The sequence below is a fragment of the Lissotriton helveticus genome, chromosome 8 (genome assembly GCF_964261635.1).
Source record: "Lissotriton helveticus chromosome 8, aLisHel1.1, whole genome shotgun sequence".
Lineage (NCBI taxonomy): Eukaryota > Metazoa > Chordata > Amphibia > Caudata > Salamandridae > Lissotriton > Lissotriton helveticus.
The window spans coordinates 1,151,137,957-1,151,159,969 of NC_136069.1; the positions used below are offsets into that span (position 1 = coordinate 1,151,137,957).

At 40.4% G+C, this 22,013-nt stretch overlaps 1 protein-coding gene across 1 annotated transcript in view; it reads left to right on the forward strand.

Annotated features, from left to right (window-relative positions):
- Positions 1-22,013, forward strand: part of LOC144773175 (interleukin-1 receptor type 1-like) — a 319,985-nt gene that overhangs the window by 287,733 nt on the left and 10,239 nt on the right. Inside the window, exon 8 of the mRNA XM_078658048.1 lies at positions 10,972-11,115. Coding sequence (XP_078514174.1) covers positions 10,972-11,115 — 144 coding nt within the window. The remainder of the gene's footprint in view (positions 1-10,971; positions 11,116-22,013) is intronic.

Genomic DNA, 22,013 nt, shown 5'->3' on the forward strand with positions numbered 1-22,013 from the left:
TTGTACAATACTGCCTAGTGCTGTATTAGCTCACCAGTCAGTCAGCATTAACATTTGCAGCTTTCTGCATAGCAGTGTTCTAACATAATGAACAGTATATGTTATGCCCCATCTGTAGTACCTCAAAATAGTGCAATACCATATTAAGCAATATTCCGCTAGACTTATTGATAATGAATAATGGTATAATAATCAAAGAAGCGATACTTCTGCATCCAGAAAGTATCCATAAATAATAGTGTACAGATTGCAAAGCAACATCGTCCCATCTTTGCAGTATTGCTGAATTATAGTGTACCATCATATAAATCAGTACTACTCTAGCCTCATAGTATTTTTGTATAGAAGTGCACTATGACATCAGGAATGCACCTCCACCCTCACAGTGTTCCTGCAGAGTAGCTTGGCATCAAAGGAGCACTGTCCTGTCACCATCACAGTATTGCTTCATAAATTCATACCATTGCTCAGAGCAGTATCTCACCACACCACAGTGATGCTGCAACATAGTGCACCATTAGATAAAGTAGTATTCTTCCATCCTCGAAGTATTACTGTTTAATGTTGTACCATCACAAGAAGCAATTAACCTACATTCTCACAGAATAACAACAGCATTCTACCCTCACCAAGCAATATGTTTTCATTCTTACAAAATGACAAAATATTAGTATCACACCCCATAACATCACTGCAGTTGGGTATAACTCCATAGTATGACACCATCACAGAACAGGATGCCTGCCCTCTTACTGAATTATTCCACACTAGTTTACCATCAAAATATAACATCCTCACCCACTGCAGTTTTACTTCATAATATTAAATCATCCCCACAAGCATTGTCCCTCTACCCCTGCAGAATGGCAGTCTAATATTATGGCATCAATCAATATTCCTGCATTCTGGCAATAATAGAGTTCTGGTACACATGAACGCCAAGTATTGTCCCTCAAATCATATTACATTAGAGCAATGCTGCCCCCTCACAGTAGTACTGTGTAATACACCGTAACGCTACCATATCCTCTGACTTACTATTAGAGAGTTAAGTGTTCGACCCTTCTGGTTAGGGGCCACATCACTTCTTAGTAAGGCACATAAATAAAACACAGCCCTCGCGCTGCTATATCATCATCCACTATAATTCCCATTCACACACCGACTTGTCTTTGAGCTTATTCAAAGATGAGCAAACCTAGGTGGTCTCAACAGGTAACACTACTCCATACTCCAAGCTGGAGTTTCCACTCCTCAATGCAAGGCACCAAGTGAAAGTAAAATGCTGCTGACAAGTTCACAGTATCCTCACACCCTCACAGTGTTACCACATCATAGCGTACCATCACACCAAGCTTTGCGCTAGCATCATCATAGTATCCCTTTATAATCGTAGATCATTAGATAGTGCATTATCTATTCAACTTCACATATACACTGCATGGTTAAATAATAGCGTGACATCACAAAGAGCAACATTCCTGTAAAGTATTGCTATCTAAAAGTGTTTCATCACTTAAAACTACATTGTCTGTACCATAGTTTATTAACACATAATATTACACCACAACACTAGGCCCTATGTATCTTTCCTAACAGTGTTTCTGCATCATAGTGTACTATCAGAAGCAATGCCTTGCACCCTTAAACTATTATTCCATTGTTGGAGAATCTGCCATTGCGACTCGTTTGGTTTAGTTTCACTTAGCTTTGAAAGTCTTTTTAAGTCTGACCTTAGAGCCCGCTTAAGCAGACTCACTAGACTATTGTTTTCTTAATCAAATTCTTGCATGATATCCAAACATAGAGTCTCTTTTGGTCAGTGGGTTTCTTTCATTGGTCTGTTGAGTTGTCATTCACATTTTCATTTTGCCCACCGTAGCATGAATTGTCAGTCACATTTTTATTCTACCCATCACATTATAAAGCATGTGGCAATGAATTAGCCCAGGTTATCCATTGGCTGCCTTCACTGTGAGTAACTACCCCCTTGTGCGCGTTGTTCACTGCTGCTTAAACATTTTAACTTTCTCTATAGAGCTCTTTCTAAATTATCTTTTTAAAACAGCTATTTATTTTGCTTGCTCTTCATGTGCCAGTCTTGTTGTTGATTTATTTCTGGCCTCCTTTTTAGGTCTGGCCTAAAGAAAGCTTTAGCTGTCTTGCAAGCCTTATACTTTTTCAAAAATATCATACTAAAGTACATACATATTTAGAGGCTCTCAATCAACAACCTTTTCACCATTGGTCAGTTCAAATATAACTCAACTTCAGCTTTCAAGTAATTCTGTCCTCCTCTGAGGACATCTGGAGGTTGTATAGTGTAACTGCAGCATTCCTGGTCCTAGTTTGGTTGCCAGGAACAACATCATGGTACCCCGTGTAAAAGGAGGACCCGCCTTTAACATTTTTGGGTTATTTGGAGACTCGTTTCTCTGTGTCAGCTGATGGCAAAAGCAAGTATTTTCCTGCTTCAGTGCAAAACAAAAAATTATTTAAGTGCATAAATGAAAAACAGAATTAAATGTGTAATGCCTAAGTCTGCCATTCACATATAAAAAAGTTCCTCATGCATTCCGCAAAAGGCAAAATCTAAGCTGATAGAAAGATGTGGGAATATAAGCTACTGTGGAATGATCCATAACGTGTTTAATAATGTCTCATGCCAATGGTGGAAGAATGCTGACCAGAGGTTCCTTAAAAATGTATGGAGTATATATTGACTCCACTATAATTTCCAAACCCTATACTGGAGCAAACAACATTACACGTGAATCCTAAAACAACACATTCACTCTCATTCTTTTTTTAAAAAATGTACATGCATTCAATATTGCTATATAAAAGATCGTGTTGAGGCCTGACCTGTTGGCTTCCCAAATGCTTGTTAAGGTTGCTGTTATAAAGTATTTATGTAACAGTCTTACATTCCGCATGCCTGCAATTTAAGTGCTTAATTGTGTGATAATATCTTATTTGTCACCAGCATACAATGCTGGTAAAATGCATAGCAAAAATGAAAGTTTTTATTTTAACATTAGTAAAACAGCACATCTGTTTTTTAAATTTTATATTTTTTAAGGTCGAACCTAGCGTTGCAGCGCATGATCTGCTCGCTTTGCGAGGCTTGCAATATTCAGTGTAGTGTGGAAGCTTCATGGAAGCTACGCCCACTCTCCTCCCATCTTTTTTATTGGCTTGTGCCCTAAATGCTGCCTTCCGATTGGTTGTAGGCGTTAGTCCCTCCTCCTGATGGCCATGTCGTCATTTGTGTCCTTCCATGGCTACTGACCCCTTTACTGCACAGACTACTTTCTTCTGCCCCCCTCCCACAGTCCGATGCCTTCTGTCACGCCCCCTCCCATTCGTGACTTGTTATATGATTGTGAGCACTATTTTCTTTGAAACTAGGAAGACGAATTATACTTTAGTGACAACTTCTCCGAACCCAGGCAAGTTAAACCCAATCTAAAATGGCCACCAAAAATCCTTCCGGTATTTTAAATTGAATCATACATTCTTTTAGTAAGGCTACAAATAATCAGATCTAAAAAGTTAAATGTCATATTGTTTTTTTTAAGAGTCGATGATTAGCATGCCATATTAATATCAGATTAAACAGGGTGCAGGCATTGTTTGTAGAGTTGGACATTTTGTTACTATTTACTTATAGGCGCTTATATATGGGGAAAGGGAGAGGAAATCATTGCTTTTATCCTCACATTTAAGGAGACTAACTAGAAGTACTGGGCTTCCAAGATGGCACTTGCTTCAGCTACACTGGCTGGCCCATCCTCCATGACAGGCAGGAGGAGGTGGCTCGTAATCTATGCGTGCTAGACTTTCCTCCGATCTCCAGGCTGCCTGTGTCCAGCAGTGCACGTGTACGCAGAGCCCCTGTTCTGTGCCACTCTTCCCCTCTCGCGCCAGGGCGTGTGCGGTCTGCGCCATGAGCAGGGAGTCAGCGCGTGCTGCAGGTGGAGCATTGCACCCCAAGGTCCTCTCCGGCTGCAGCATAGCTGTACTAAGCTCAAGGGCACTACGGGCAGCACTGGAGCTGGCAGTCCTGGCGGTGGTCATTCAGCTGCTGCACACGTGGGTGAGCTTGAAATCCTACTTCTTCAACCAGAAGACATTGCTGAGCTGGCCAAGCAGCATGCAGATGAGACCCCGTTGTAGCCTGTATGAGAGACACTGTATAGATGGGATACTCTGGATAGTCCCATACGCAGGATGCGAAGAGTTGACAGATTGACTGGTGTCCACAGGGCATCACAGTTCCAGTTTTGGTTTTCATTTGATTTCTGAAATCAGTGAATTCTGGGAGATGTAGTCTTATTTCACTTCCTTTAAAGTTGCTTGTATTAACTGTCTAGATAACTGGAAACTTTCAGCACACGGCTCTGCTATAATGACTAGAATTAAAACCTAAGGAGGAGTCTGAAAGAACTCACCTAGCTTAAAGATGCAGCACTGCTCTTGCAGATGTGCCCTGCGTCCCCGTCCTTACCTCCATGATCCAATCTTAGCGACCGATGCGCATATTTGAAGAATGTTAAACCTAGCTGTTGCGCCTGTTTACTCTGCTGTAATATATGCATGCCAAGCAGCATGTAGGACCAGAATGAATAGCGTTTCTTTTTAGTTTTAGTTTTAATTTCCGCATATAGCGACTGTGGCTAAAATTGTAGTTCAGGATGTAGGAACGATACATGGCATGCAGAGAGAGGCAAATCAGAGAGTTCTGAAGTGGAAGGAAATTTATACAGAATGCCCTGCACCTGAACGACCTGTTTGCGTCTCTCTAGGCCAGGGGTCTCAAAACCGGTCCTGGAGGGCCGAATCCATGCCAGATTTTTTGGATATCCCCATTGAAATACATCTAGTTATTTAAAAAATCTGGCATGGATCCGGCCCTCCAGGACCGGTTTGGAGACCCCTGCTCTAGGCCATAATTTTGCTATTTCTTCGGCCACTCATGACTTACTTAAGGAACCCTTTATAGACTTAAGTATTTCGTGGAGCTTAAGGATGCTTTATTAAAAAAAGTTGCTACTTTAAGTGTTAAATGCTGCTTCTTGTCTGCTATGAGGTATCCTGCTAGGTCCTGGTTTTCCATGGGATCAAGACATGTTAGGCTATCCTTGAGTATTTATTTTGTATTTCCTCACATCATGCCCAGGGCTGCAGTGCTTTTTTGAGTAAATGGAAAACTCATGGAACTTGTTCAAGGATCAGTTTGTTCATTTAGTGAACATTTACTTGATCGAAACTTAATGCCAACTTAGCTTAGTTGAATAGCAATTCCAAGCTGATTCCATTTTCTGATTTAACCATCATATGTAATCTGACCTTGAATATTTGTACAATGAGATTATGTCTTTCTGACGTGTCTAACGTGTTTTGGTCTTTCAAAGCTCAGTGGCAGCATGGGAAATTGTGTGATCTATTATCTATTGAATCATAACTTTCTCTGTAAAATTGTATTGGATTTTATCTTGTGTAAACACTTTACATAATGAAACCGAATTAAACAATAAATACTTAATTCCTTCATCACCATACCAAATGTAGGTTCTGAAAATGTGGTGTAGGGTTTTTGCCACAATTTTACAGTAGATCTGCAGGTGTCATATTTATTGTCTTTGGCCCCGTCTTTAGAATGGGGGCTTGGTAGCACTTTTTTGCACAAAAATACAATGGTACCATTGGTGTCTGTTACTGCACAGTGCTGCAGAGGCAGCATCAATATGCTTTCATAGCTTTTTTTTACACACTGAAGTGTGCTTTCTTAGAGGTACAAATGGTTGTTCTAAATATTTCAGGATGCAATTGTGATAATGAGTTGTATCGTTAAATACTTAAAAGGTCCCAAAGGCGAGACGATTGCATTGCAAATGCTTGTTTTGTAAGCATATAGGTCAGTATCCTTCTTTTTATTTTGTAGTATATGCTTGCAATAAACAAATCTAAAAACATAAAAACAACCCTTGCACCAGCACACCAATGCCAGGCCTATTGGTTTTGTTACTGATTGTTTTGACAATAATATTGACACTGTTTGATGATTCTGCATAAATATTGTGGCACACAATTATGCATTCAATTAAGTTTGGCACAACAGGTTAAGGCCAGATCTATCCAGCGGCAAAAACAGGTTGAGCATGAAATGGGGCGAAACAAAGGTACAGGGAACAAAAATGTTTGCTCTCTCCTACAGTCAAAACTACTAAATGGAATTGAAACAAACAATTTTTGCGTTTAGACGCAATAGAACAATTAGAAACTGTTTGGTTCATACGTACAAAGAGAAAATGAATAAGAAAGCAACAATAGATGGCCAGAACATTGTGGGGAATTTTCCATGTGGATCCTGCCAAAATTGTAACCAAATTATTAAAGGAACCACTATTGAATATCAAGGTGTGACCCATAAAATTCAGAAACTTGTGAATTGTAAAACCAAGAGTGTAATTTACATGGTACAATGCCCCTGTAAACTAGCATATGTTGGTGAGACCTCCAGAGAAGTCAGAGTGCGCCTTAATGAACATAGGTCAGCGATCAGGACCAAACGGTCCAATGCACCTTTGGTGGAACATTGGATCAGTGCCCAACATAAGGAAAAAGACATCAGATGGTGCATACTGGAAGCGGTGACCCTAAATAAGAGAGGAGGAGATTTAGACAGTAAACGAAAAAAGAGAGAGCAGTTCTACATGTCTAAATTTGAGACATTCAAGAGTGGATTAAACAATAGGGAGGAATGGGAAAGAATCCTATAACTCAATGAAATAATGTAACAGAATCCACTGTCTCAAATATAGAAAGGCAAAATGACAACACGAAAGGGCTTTTTTTGTCGTCAGGCCAGTATAACTATCACTGTAATACTGCTCGTTCCGAACCTCAATAAGAGACAGTTAATAACAAGAAGGAAAAACACATGTATGGGTTCTCACGAAGAAACACATAAAATCCCTTTTGCTAATAAATCCCAAAAAGCAATAGGATACATGTAAACACTCCAACTAAAGAGTGGTACTCCTTCCTAGGAACACAAGTACTTAACTAATCTGCTCAATAGAAATCGGTTGTTTCACGGCGGATATACCGATAACAGTACTCTTTTTAAATTACATTAAAGAAACAGCCATAAACTAGAAAGAAAAATTAACAAAATGAGATCACGGATATATATAGAATAAACCCATAAAGAGGTAATGGGCCATATGTATACAGTCTAATTACTGAAGGGCACTTCACTCCAAGATGGCCGACGCGGTCACGAACAGCGAAGCGCGGTATTAATATGAGAGATCCTGGCACCAGGACCGGCAACACGTGACCAAGCCAGCGGTACTCGGCCCTGTACAAAACAAATAAATTTATTGCAAACAAATGAGTGTCAATAGACAGTATGTTTTAAATCAGACTCTCACTAAAGTAACAGAACGGATACCGATATTTAAAAACGAATGTGTTGTAAACCATCGTAAATGACGAAGACCACTGACAAATGTGGTTTTATACATAACATAAATAGACATGCAATTCGAGTATAACCCCACCGCTGAATAGCCAGCAAACTTTAGTCACCAGTGAGAAATAGTGCAACTCACTATCAAAATAACACACTACAAGATGGCCGACAGGCTCGATGTATACCTTTGAAGCAACTCCGATCAACCCCGTTTTTGGCGGCAAATCAGAACTAATTAACCAATTAAGAATGGTATAAATAAACAGCAACCCGAGACCTCACTCTCAGTCACGATCTCAGCAGAGGACGGAGTGGATGCGGGTCTGCAGTTATCCAAGGTAAGAAAAATCAAGAAGAAGATAGTTTTATATTTAGAAATAAACCTTAGAACAATATAGAAGTGATATATCTTGTTCTCTTTAAGAAATCCCCTGAAAAAGAAAAGAAACTCTACCAGGGAGCAGAACCCAACAAGAATACTGATGAAAGTAACAAATAGAAGCCAAAGGTAAAAAATAGAGCAACTTAATGGTTTTTTTAAAAAAAATTGGGCTTGGAGAACTGAACAATAAAACAGTCCTGTCCCTTGTTTTTTCTAGCTCTTAAACTCAGCAAATACGTACACCCGTCCTACCAGGGATCCATAGGGTTTTAACTTAAGGTAAGAGCCTATAGTCAACAAACCTCAATCAGAAACAATGGGAATAAACTAAAATACTTACAAAAAATCATATTATACCCACAGAATCCTAGCACAAAGTCCGTAGGAAGAAATTGAAAATCATCCTTGGACTAAATACTACTACTACAGTTTGAGTAATAGAACTTATCCGCTCTTAAACAATAAGGTTAGTACTGAGCTGCGAGTCTGATTCGAGTAATGCCAATATAACTTGTACCGTCCAGACTGAGAGCTATAAATTTCTTTTATAGGGTGCTTAATCACCAATTGGAATAGGAACAAGACCATGAATCCTTCCAATACAAACAAATAATAAGTGAGTGATACGTTAAAATGATAAAGTATGCAACAGCAGAGTAATTCAAGAATCTCTTAGTAAGACTACAGGCCCCCTTATAACTTAAAAGGGATGATGATACTGAGAGTCCTGCATAAAATTTGGACCAACAGGCAATAGTGATGCTTAATGAACCCCCTTTGAAGTTAATAACAGGGAGATCATTAGTGCAATATGAGGTACCACGGAGTAACAAATAGTAGAATTTCACACAATTGCTGTATTTGTAAAATGTGTCAAACCAATAGTATAAATTAATCAGCCATTAGCAAAATGGAGATAGGGCAACTATTATGTGAGGTTTTTGGATGCTAGAATGTTTAATTAAAATACTCTTTTTTATCCTTTACTTAGAAATTTTTAACCTGTATAAAGCATAGTCCTGAAGAAGGTGTTCAAGCCAGTTCACCGAAACGCCGCGTCGACAATTCCTGTGCTTTCATGTTCATGTTTTTAATTGCATTGTATCTCACATATTTAAATGTTGTTTTTAATGAAACTGTGAAAATTGTTTAAATTGTATAAATGTGTTTTTTGCTAAATACAACTCAAGCTAAATAAATGTATGAATTTTAATATGACTCTGGTACTCAATTACCTCTTATCATTTTGAAATAAGATAGTTGCATGAAATAAGTACAAGTGTGTCTAGCAGTCTATGTGTAAATTTGTTATCTACTGTGGGTGCCTCATATTAGTGTGACTTAGAACTGACATATAAGACTGGCCATTTCCAGTTTTATCGGTCCACAATAACCAGGAAAAGGGAAACCTTTGTTTTTTGTCTGTACGAGACCCATTCCCTTTTCATTGAAGGGTGCCTCCTTAAAATCTTTATACCATTGAAACAAACCTTACATCAAACTAGAAAAAATTCTCAAAATACAAACTGTTTGTGATTCAGTGTTAAATGCAGTTGGTAGTTTTTGAGATATTTGGGTTACAAAACGGAGTCCGGTAGATGTCAAAGGCGCAACTTACAGATTGCTTGAAAGTTAAATATCTGGTTCGGAACCTGCAAAGAATCCGAGGATAATATATTTGAAAAATAAAGAATCTAATTGGAGGATGAAACATTCTTTCCTTTTGTTCAGTGTGGGATTTGCAGATAATCACATTCTGATTAGTCATTTAACTGAAAATGTTTGTTGCTGCTGTACTTATGTGATGCAAGGAGTTTGAGAGTATCTGTAAAACATAATGCAGGGAAAGATAAAGGGGCCTTGGGCTCTTCCTCTGACCCCTGAGAGGATGTGGTGGGTGTCTTAGAGGGCAGTTACTATCCCTCCAAAAAAATGTTCACCAGATGATTCATGGCTCTATTAGCTGAACTACAGTTCTGTAAATCCTCATGTTTTAGCATGTTTTAGGTCTTGAATCCTGTTATATTCTTTGAGTGCAAGAATCCAGCTGAAACTGTTGATCCAGTGTGCCATTGTGGATTCTCACACTTAAAAAAAAGTAAAGCAAAAAAAGAAAACCCACAGTGACCTTGCCCCAATGCCCCACTGTGGAGACTGAAGTTGGGCACATTGGAGTTAATTCCGCATGGGGACTTGAGATAGGGGGTGGCCAAAAGAAACTCACTGTACTCAAAGTAGCAGACACGGGTGTTAGCACAAGGCCAATTCTAAGTGCTTACTGTACATGAATCTGACTTTCCTGAGATGTAGGTGAATGCTATGTAGTACACCCAGAAAAGGGAGATATGATTGTGCTTGAATATTGCTCCTGGTGAATTTGATATTGGAATTGACAGGTTTAATAAAAGTAGTAAATTGTTCCTTTGTCTTGCTTGTATGCCAACCTGTAAATAAGCAATTTTTCTCACTTGTGTGCCATCCTCTCAATAACCTTTGATTTATTTCAACCATACAATGGGTAAATAGTGGAAATGCAAAGTATGAGTTTCTCTGCGTAGCCCATGAAGCTGCTCAAATGGAATGGAGCCACCCAAAGCGCATCGGTTCATGGATATAGTGTTTATCATTTACAGATCTTGCCCATAAGAGTGTGTCTTAAGTTGGTAACAACTGTGTTTGATGGCCTTTCAATGGATCTTTTCAAAGGAGCTTCCGCTAAGACCACAAGACCATCATCAAATGGTGAACTAGTGTATTGTAACATCAGTCGCAGCCAGGAAAGAGTAACCAGCAAACAAATAGCTTTGGTTTACTGTGTCAATAATGGCTCCCGGTCCCCATTTCACACTTTGGCCATACATGCACTCAGAAAATGATAATACGCAAAACAAATAAGTGTTAAACGGTAAATACTTTTGTTCCTAAACACTTGCAGTATCTGCGTTATTGCTTTTTCAAGGTAATCTTCATTTATTTACCTTCTCATTACAAACACTCTGTCTTGCAAGTTAGAAATCATGATTTGAGATGTATTGTTTAAAAAATGTTTCTTTTTTTAACAGAGTAGTTGTTCCATTGACCATGTTGCCTTGTCCTTTGCCCACAGCTCTAGACTTGAAGACTCATTTGATCGCAAGCTTCGTGGCACTTGCCTTTGTCATTCTTATCGCTGTAGCAACATACAAATTGTTCAAGATCGACATTGTACTTTGTTACCGACATTCCCTTCATCCTATCATAAATAAAAAAGGTATGTTTGAAGGATCATAAAAGTTATAATTGAGTTTAGGTAATTTACAGCCTACTACTATTGTCCTAAAAGTTCGTTTTTTGATTCTCTTCTTTCTAGTGTCTTTAACTTTTTCTTTTTTTAAACATCTAATTTAGCACCATGAAGAATGGAATGTGACTTTCTTTGAGTGTGCTACAGCCTCCATGTACATAGTTACCTGTGTTAAGGAATCATGCATATATTATGGGGCATATTATCAAGAACGGCGATAAAATTATCGCCGCTTTAGCGGCAGGAAACTGCTGCTAAAGCGGCGATAATGGGCTTGATAGTATGCTCTTGTGAATTCCCATAGCAGCCCAGGTTCTGGTGTTAACCTGGGCTGCTATGGGAATTCACAAGGTATAGGTAATTTTTTATATGAATTCTTATAAATATAAAAAAAGAGAAAATATGTGATTTCCAAAACAAATCATAACAATAATAAAATGATATATATTTTTATAGAAATAATTGTGTATTTTTGATGACTTGTTTGATTTCAATATGTGGTTGCTTCTTTGTTGAGTACCTAGAGTATTTTGTCAATAATTCGACCTAACTAGCTATAGACCTTTACCTATTGCAAAGCAGTAGGACTGACATATTTATTATGGAAAGCTGTTAAAGGCATCAGGCATTTAAGGGCAGATTGTTATTGAACTATGTTAAAGCCTGTCGGCTGGTATTCTTTTTACATGTAACCCCATAGATTACCATAGTAGGCATGGGTTTGGTATTGGTCACCAACTCTGACTAACCCTAAAGGTGTTAAAAGGTTTGCACTATGATAAACCTTATTCGGTCCTCTTAAAAGGGGATGTATATTGTGTTGCCAACTGTAATTTTGTGCATATTTGTAGTTTTTGTTAATTTATGCCTGATTGGTGTCTTGTATGGAAGGTTGGACCAAACACAGTAAGCTTGATTTGGGCATGGTGACAAGCCAAAGATACAGGTTGTATACCTTAGTGGTTCATTGGGAAAGGTATGTCAGGTGCTGTAGGTCCGATGCATTTATAATGAAATGTTGTAACAAATTCTATAGGCCTGACTAATTTCTTGAGAGACAGTTGGCCTTTAAGGGTGGATTTTTCTTACACTGTGTTAAAGCCTGTAGACAGGTTCTTTGTAACATAGAATCTCAAAAATTGCTGGAGTAGTCAAGAGCTTTGCAGTTGGTTATTTATCTCTTCTGACATACCCTGAAGAAGAAGACTCTCCATAGAGCAGTGAGTCAGTCCTCTTCAGGCATTGACTCTATTGCCCGGTCATTGATGCCATTTCGCCTGATTACATGCACAGCTCCCTGAACATGTGTATGCTTCAGTGTTAGGACTGGGAGGGGGTAGGAGGTACTTTGGCTTTCCATTTCCCCCTTTAATAGCCTTCTTTCATTTATCTCTGTTTTTATTTAGTTTGTTAGCCTTTTTTCTGTAGTGTACTCTTGCCAGATGTCTGCCGCATTTAAATAGAACACATTAGCCATCTTTAACTTGTACAACAGTGGTAAACTTTACACAGTCCCACTCCAAGATTGCCCTCCAATGTGATGGTTTCTGAGCTGCCATGTTTATATAGTATTCTGCTTAGTGCATCATTCTCTTACTGTTTCTAGGTGGCTGAAACTTGGCTGCTATGCTGGAGAATTAGTACAGTGATACTCTATGCACTATACCATTTCAATTTTGCAATCCATTGCTATAATACATTATTAACTTATTTATTGGAAGTCTATACCTTCTATGTTTAGGCAGCAAAGTTTTTCCTTTGTTTTACCTTTTATTAATTTAATATAGCTTGTCATGTGGTCGGTCACTAGAGTCATTGTCGACCTCGTTAAGTTAGCATGAGCCCAGTAGCCATGATACTGCTTTTGCGCACGACACTACATGTCCTTATTTTTACAAAGCTCTGTTTATGCCTTTCATATGAGAACTCTCTGCTGTGCTCGTTCTCTGTCTGTTCCTGAAGTTTAGTCTGAACATTGTGATCAAGGTCAATAAACACTGAGGAGCCAATTCACAGAACTAATTTGAGACAAAATCCTAAACTTACTACTTATGGTATTCACAGAATGCACTTATGACTACTAACTTTACATCCGCACTCGGGCTGGAATTTCCGCACCCGGAGCAGAAATCCCACAATTGTGCAGAAATTTCCACACTCAGGCCGGAATCTCTGCTTCCAGGCCGGAATACTCACAATCTGATGTTATTTGACTACATCTAATGCATGGTGGGGATGGTAGGCACTTGGACAGGTGATTAGCATTGAGCAAAATGCTCAACCGGCCAGGATGGTGTTCCGGTCAAGGAGCGGGATTTCCGCTGCGGGTGTGGAAATTTCGCTTCGGGTGCTGAATTTCTGCTCTAGGTGCGAGAATTCCAGCCAGAGTGCGGACGTAAAGTTAGTAGTCGTAAGCGCAGTCGTAAGAGCATTCTCTGAATACCATATGTAGTAAATGTAGGCTTTTGTCTCAGATTAGTTCTGTGAATCGGCCCATGACTCTTGTTATTCTGTTCTGGTCAGGCCCTAGCACTTAGACAAAACATTCCAATGCAGCTGTTTTTGCTGGAAGCTCGTACTTTGATATTATGAGGATGCATGTCTAGGTAACACATACTTGGAGAGGTACCTTTTCCAGTAAGAAGAGCAACATGCATCTGTGATGTTGAAATAAGATCTATGGCCTGACGTATGAGGTCTGCTGACAAAGCCCAGAGATCTTCTAATATATAATAATACTTCTGCTTACCCAGGGAAGGGTGGTTAGGCCTTATATCCTTTATCTACTGTCTTTATAAAATGACATCTCCCTTTATGATATGACCTTGCTGCAATGCTAACTGTATTGATATTATGCATTTTGCTGCTGGTTGTGGCACGTATACTGCATTTTAGAGCATGTTAGTTAAAATAAATATTTTAAACTATCTTCGTGTCTCTGTCAGACCTTATTGTGGACAAGTATGAGAGTGTGAGTGAAAAGGTGTGTCTTGTAACCGCGATTCCTAAGAGATCCAGGAGTTTTTGGTTCTAGGGTGTCTAATCATTGGTTTCTCCGTTTGTGAGTAGTAGAGCGAGTGAGACACTATACCTAGTCGGTCCTGGGCTTGTGGACACTGAGGCAGTAGCAAGGCTTAGCCCCTATATGCAGTGGTCCCTAAATGCTGCGCATAGTCCTGTGTATGTGCGGAATCCCTGCAAGATGGTGCCACCAAAGTTTGGTCTGGTACTTATTCGTGAGACCCCTGAGTAGCGCTTGGGCTTGTCCACAAAACCCTCTCACCATTTACCGGCGACGTCCATGGTGCAAGGGATTTTCCTCCTATATTAGAGATTCTAGGTTTTTCAAGCTTGGATTTTAAAAGGTTTTGTTTTTCTTCTTTAATACCCAGTGTTGTGCTACCGTTTTCCTTCTTTTCCACTCTGTTTCGATAATAGCTATTGCTATTGCTGTTCATATTCGCGCAGCACTAACTGCACATTTGACTCAACATGGAGTCCTGGTTGAGGGAGCAACCATTATCTTTGTGGTTGAAGCAAACGCTGCTTTTCGCTTCAAGGTTTTTTATTCTTGGGTTAAGTTCCTGGCGGTGGATGGGAATGATAATCTCTTTCATGAATATGAACATGCCACGGTTCCCCGACATTATACACCTTAACGGTCACTTGAAGTTCCGTTCTCAGCTTGGGAACACAGCATCTGGTTTAATGGCGCCCTACCTCACCCTGTGACAGTGGTCCTTTTATGCCCTTTATCGGTCGATGGGGCCACATGGCCCGTTTTGGTGGGTTTTACACCACACCCAAATTACCGTGGTGTTTCATATGCAGAGCTGCGAGAATTGCATGAATCTTTAATTCATATTCACAGACGCTTGGTACAATACATTTCTCACATGATCCAGGTGGCTCCAGCTGGAGCACCTCCTCAGCAACCAGGACATGGAGGCATGGCAATTAGCCCCATCATAATTAATTCAGTGATGGGAAAGTGGCCTCAAAATAGGTATGATTTGCTGTTCTAGTTAGCTGAGCAATTTGAGCAACTGAATCCTGTATTTCCCAATACTTCTCCTTTGGATAAACACAGGATCCTTTCAATGAGTTTACCAAAAGGTCTTATTCCCAATTTAGCTGATTGCACCACCCGGGGGAAGGTGTTTGTGGCGCTGTATTCTCTATGCTTTGGCACCCCCTCCATTACAGTGCTTCTGACAGTTCTTAAGAAAGTTCAAGAGGAACACGGGCGGAGGCCATCCTGGAGTTGGGGATGAGACTAGTTGGGGTATTCCCTATAGTCTCTGATATGATACTAGCCAATATAAAAGGAGAAGCGGTTAGTTTACAATTGAGTCAGCATCTTGAGGCATTAGCAAACATTGATAAACAACGTAAATTGCCCAAGATTATCGCTACGGTGTATAAAGCATTAGGGCATAATAATTTAGGGACTAAACCTTTTACTCAGCCACAGAAAAAAAAAACTCCTGAAAAAGAGGGGTGTCCATTCTTTCCTAAAAAGAATTGGAACAAGAATAAATCACAACAACAGCAGAAGCAAGGTTTGCGTGCTGCTTCACTGACACCTGATGCTTCTGAGTGTAGGTATGATTTGCGTGACTGCTCTAAGCTTAAGACACCAGAGAGGTTTCAGGTTCCTCGTTCTCATTATTTGCAGGAATCATCGGTAGAGGGGAGCATCAATGTCTTAGACAAGGTAATCTACCACGCCAGTTTGATGTAAAGGCCAAACCGGAAGGACAAGTGCCATTTCATGCCCCATTTCAAAAGAAAAAGGTTGCTGCTATAACAGCGCAGTATGCCTCAGACAGTGAGAACCATGCTCCTCGATTGGAGATGGGCTGTGACACTCCTCGACAACGCAGCGGAAGTTACCATAGTACAGGAGGTCCTCCATCCTTGTCTGGAGGCGAGAGCAACTGACACATTTATTACAGTGGAAACAGCTGATACAAGAGTTGCACCCCGATAGACTTTATGAGATAGTCCTCCAAATTGAAGGTGATGTACAACGTACAATTAAGGGTATTTTTTGGGATAACCTTACCTCCTCATACAACATGTTGTTGGCGGAGGCGGATTGGCCTCCTCCATTTGTTTTGGCTTCTTCTCGAGGTGAAGACGTGATCCTTCCGAGCTTTTCTGGTTACGTCTCTGAAGAGACTAAACAGACTTATGCATCGGAATGCGCTTTAGCCCTAACGCTGGCTGTGTATCGCCATCAAGTGGGCTGGCATAGAGATTTGCTGGCACATGAGATACCTTTGCGATCAATGCCACAGTCTCAGGCACAATATCTGATCAAACGAGAGGCAATAGTGTCCGTTAGTGACATTTTGGCCCAGTTGGAATATCAGGGCCCTGTGTTTTGTTGATGAATAATCCTCTTTCTCCGATATTGAAACCGGACGGTTCATATTGTATTGTTTTTGATTATAGAAATTTGAACTGTCTTGTTCGTATGTTTTTCGTACAGAACACCCACAGCTCTGCGTTAATAAATACCATTGCCTAACTTTTTTTTAAAGAACAACTTTAGACATGTCCAACGGATTTTACAGTCACAATTTGGCTCCTGAGAGCATTTACTGCAGTCGGCAATCAGAAAAGATTTACAAGATTACCCACAGACTAAAAGAAAAACCCTGGTTCGTTTGCTGTGCATGCTGTGTCACTTTTAGACAACAAAGATCCTGATGCTTTTTCCTACGTCGGTGACATTTATTTGACGGATGACGAATTGATACCACATCTGGTGCATGTGGACCGCATCATATTGTCCTTTGCAGACTTAGGGTACAAATTACATTTTGCTAAGTCTCACATCGCCTACTCAGAGGTTCTGTTTTTGAGATACAAACTTAATAATGAACCTACATTCCTGATTATGCTCAGCATATCAAACTGCCTAACGCGTTGATACATCCCTCTTTTTCGTCTTTCAGCTGGCTTCCCTATCATACAGAAATTCCTAGACCTTTGCAGTCTGATCTGCTTGCGACCAACTTCTTGTTAACTTCTTGTTAACTTCTTGTTACCTCATGACAACACGACTAACTTGGTCATCCAAATTGTACCTGGTACAGTGGGTTTCACGTACCTGACTTTCAATGGCAACGATACTGTCCCCATAGCCTATAAATCGGATTTTGTATACATTAGCGGAGATTCGGTTTTCCCCTGAAGGAACACTCTTTGGCTCAGGTGAAATGCATTCTTATGGTATTGCCTTAGCCTACCCTAGAAGCAGTCACAAAGGCGAGCTCACCAAAATCTAAAACCTTACACCCGTATTGGATTCAATGGACGAGTTCATTGAGATCGGCTGATGTTACCTTTATCTTTGACCCATCCTTGCAGGCGCTTTTACAGTACGACCAGGTTCATCCTGCGCCACAGTTTTTGCTTCCACTTGACTAGTACAAGTGTATAGTTTATACCTAAGGATCGGCGGGTTGGTTCAAACTTGCTTACTCTGCCACTTGTGCTATTGTGGTGGGCTCTATTGTTGACGGTGAGTTTAAGTCTTCCTTAGTCCACAAATAGTCTCTTGGTGACTGCTCAGTTGGCTGAGCTGCAGGCTTTAGTATTGGCTCTCGAGTTCCCTGATCCAGACGTACCTACACTTATAGTGTGCACTTCTTTTCATTGTGTACAATCCTTTAATGACAATCTATTCTTTTGGTCTCAAAATGATTATCGGGACTCTAAATGTAGCACAGTCAAGCATAAAACGCTTTGGGTTCGAGTGGCAGCTCTTAAAGAAAGCTTGCAGCTTACACATGTTATACATACTCATGGACATCAGCGTGTGGGAGCACATGCTGTTTGTAATTCTTTGGTTGATGAGGCAGCCAAATATGCAGTTTCCGCGTGTTCAGTATCAGCAGAAGATCCATGACTAAATTTGATAATTACATCTTGGCAGCTATAGCTGGCACAAGGGATGGGATGGCGTTCCCACAAGGTTTCCCTTCAAAGTATTCTTATTTGTCACCGGAACAAGTTCTCTTCGCATCCATTCTGTTGGTTAGGGATCAGCTGATTCCCAACGAGAACCGCAGGCTTCCGTTAATCGTTGCCTCACATGAAGGCATGGCACCTGCACATGCTGGAGTTTCCGCAACGGTGTCTGTTTTGCAGCAGCATTATTGGTGGCGTGGTCTGTATAGACAGACTCGTAATTGTGTACTTTCTTGTGACATTTGTCAACAGATTAGCCCATTCACGGTTGCACGTACACCTCACACGCAGCTATACATCTCGAATCAACCATTTGGATGTATTTACCTTGATCACTGTGGTCCTTTGACATCCGATATTGCCTATAAACATATTCTCGTTGCAGTGGATCGTGCACTAGTGTTTTTTGGGTTTGGACGGCACCTATTGCTGACGCTCAAAATATCATTAGAGATTTGCGTGCCTTTATCGGGACATTTTCATGTGGTAGCTTCCATTCTGACCAGGGTCCGGTGTTTGCCTCTAAGGCTTAGAAGGATGCAATGAGGTTGCTAGGGGTGCTATTGCAATTTTTGTCTCCATACAGGCCTGAGGGCAATTCTATAGTGGAGCGAACGAACCGTGACTTAAAGCAATCTTTAACAGCTAGTCTTAGGTACTGGCAGAGGTTGGCTGGCTCATTTATATGGGGTTCAACATGCACTAAATGATCTCCCGAGAAGATCTCTGGGTGGGCAGACCCCACACAAAATTCTCTTTGGCATCAGAATGTTTGTGCCAGACCTTGATGGTCTAGACGTTGTGGTGGCTGCCAAAACATTTGACGTAGATAACCATTGTGCTATGTTACAGGACCTACAAAATGCTCGAGACACTTTTGCTAAAGCTGAGTTGCACTTGTCCGAAGACACAGCGGTGCTGATCCCAGTTACAGGGTGGCTTCCTAAAGTTGGAGATCTGGTCCGGAAGAAGATAGAGTACAAAAAAGAATTTGATGCCTCCAATCGTTCACCAGTCCCTGTTCTTGGATTAAAGGGCACCCGTACAGTGATTTTGCCTTCACTACCTGAACGCAAGGAAAATTGCTACATTTCCATTGAACAAGTCAAGTTGCACCATTTAGCCGATACTGAATAGTACGCCTAAACCCGTCCCGCGGAGAGATGTTTCACTTCCTGTGAGGTCCTCGTCAGTGACTACCGTACACCAGGAGAGTGAAGTGGAAACCTCTATTGATGTGCTGCCTGTTTTGTCATCCGCTTCAACGACTACACCCTGAAATCAAGTCTCGCTGCCTATGGAGCTTACTGTGGACATTCCTACATGTACGCTCCAATCATCTTTTGATGCTGATAGACAACCTTTGTATCGACTGGGAACTGTTGGTTATTTTATTGACAGAGACAACTTTTCTTTAACTTCATCGTCCTCTTAATCGAATTCTACTGTGGAGGAACCCCCCAGTTGATTTTTCATTTTAGTTTCTTGGTTTTGCAGAACATATCTGATTCCTCCTTGGACCTACATTTGGATGGTTCTTATAATGGCATTTCTCTTCATGTGTATTGGATTTTCAACTGTCTTTTTCCTTTTGAAAATGTGGTCAATATTTGCCTCAACACTCTGATGTGCATTTGGTTGATGGTGTTTTGGCCCCACTCAGCTCATCTCATATAATGAAAACGGATCAATCATGCATTAATATTTCTGCTGCGGCAGTAGTAGATGGCATTGTTTGGGATAAAGTTCAGTATGAAATATACAGCCAGACAGAGTCGACTCGCATGCCATACGTATTTTGGGGCTCATTAGGTGATGTCATCACACCTGGACTGCATTCCGACAATTGGGATGTTAATGACGTACATTCGTTATTTTCAGATTTAAAATACTACTCTGCTTTTGAAACTGAGGATTTGTATTTGAATTCTGTCAATTCTGCTGATTTATTCTGTTTCCAACATTATGGTCATCATTTTTTACATAAGTCAAACACAGTCCGTAATCAGGTCAATTATTCGCAATGGGAAAACTGTCCTTCCCCATTTCAAGGTAGTTTGCAGACACAGAAAAATAAGTTTGTCTACTTTTCTGGCTATAATCTATCTGACCCGAGATCCTATTATTATAAATTGAGGTGAGTGCACAAACACACACGAAATTCAGGGTGACCCATACTAAATTGGTATATTCTTCAACTTTCATAACCGATTTGTTCTTGAAAGGTTTTAATGATTGGAAAGACACGATTGATTTGAAATCAATATGAGGTACCAAAAATTGGCAGGTGCAAAGAACTGAATCATTTCATCGTGCATGTTTGATACCGTCACAGCGGTTGTTCCTGAATCAGACTGTGTAGCGAACTACATGTTTTAGTTTGTCTACTGCCAACAATTTTAATTCTCCTTCATTCCCATTATTGGCGGCTTATGACGACTGGCAGCCATATACAAATTATTCTCTGGAGGACTTAAATAGTATGGTCAGCAATAGTACCTTTATTTTGTACACTATTACTCCCTTGTGATGGTTAGTTTGGCTGCTCAGTACTAATGCTTGCCAGTTGCGTTTTTCAAATTCAATAGGGGGTTTATGCTGAGTAGACCTGACCCTCGCTTTCCACAAACACATACAGTTACTACATACTCTGTGGGTAAACTGTGTCAACAGTGGTTGGGACAGTCATCATTATCATCTGTGAAACAACATCCACATATACCTTGTTACATATTGAGAAGTTAGAACAACTACCATTTTAAATAGTAGAGACCGATTCCTCGGTCTGGTTAATACATGGGGTTATTTCTTTGCCCATTTCCCTCTTTCAATTTAGTGCATAGATGAAGCATCCTATCAGAGGATTTATTTTGAACCCCTGGGTAGTACCTTTCTACACAAAATGTGGACTTTACCGTTTGCGTTTCGCTGTCTATGTGAGGATAAGGAGGTTTTTCTGACAAGGGAGGACTGTGATTCTACAGTAGGACATGCAGTAGTGTGTACACAAGTCCAGCTTTACAGCGCTTGCAACATGTCAGCGCCCAATTTGGGCTGTTTGCTAAAATGAAAACCAGTTCCCTCAATAATTCCCCTGCTCACATTGCTTTCAAACAGTAGTAAATCTATCCTAAATAACCATAACCGCTTGGGTAACGGGCAGGGATTCCATATATAGTAACGATTTCCGAAAGAGTTACTTGCTGCAGCAATGTTATTTTTCCTCCCCTGCATGGGATTGTAGATAGTTCGCTGTGGCCTTCCATTCCCACTTTGAAAACAGACTTCAATCAACTAAGTGGACTCGAAGCGCTATTGTTTCAACAAGAAGTCGCACTCACTTCTGCTCGAGAGATCTTGGAATTGCAGCTGCTTAGAACATCTAGTGAAATTCAGTCACTGCTGAATATGAATCTCCCACTACATTTTGGGGAACTGATTCATAAAATCTTTAATGCGTCTGATACTGAAGGCCTTGCACATTTTTTTTAACTTCTGGCCTTGTTTCATCTTTTCAGACAATTTTTGGAGTAATACCGGCCTTTATACATTCTATTTTTTCCAGCGCCTTCTGTGGTTTTCCATTTATCCTCTTGCTGGCGTGTGGAGTGCTTGTACTTTTGCTCCTATTACGCAATGGATGCTGATCGGGTGGCTCTGTACAGACCAGGCCCATGGTGACTATACCAATGGGAATGCATCCCTGCCGTTTAAAGCACCTCCTCGCTGACCTGCCTGCACTAACAAAACGAGCTGGAAGAAGGCAGACACGCCGAAACGGGTCCTCGTGATTAATAAATCTTTGGACTGAAAAACCCCGAGAGTGCAGTGTGTTTTTACACGTGAGCTTTGATACATATATATATACATATATATATATA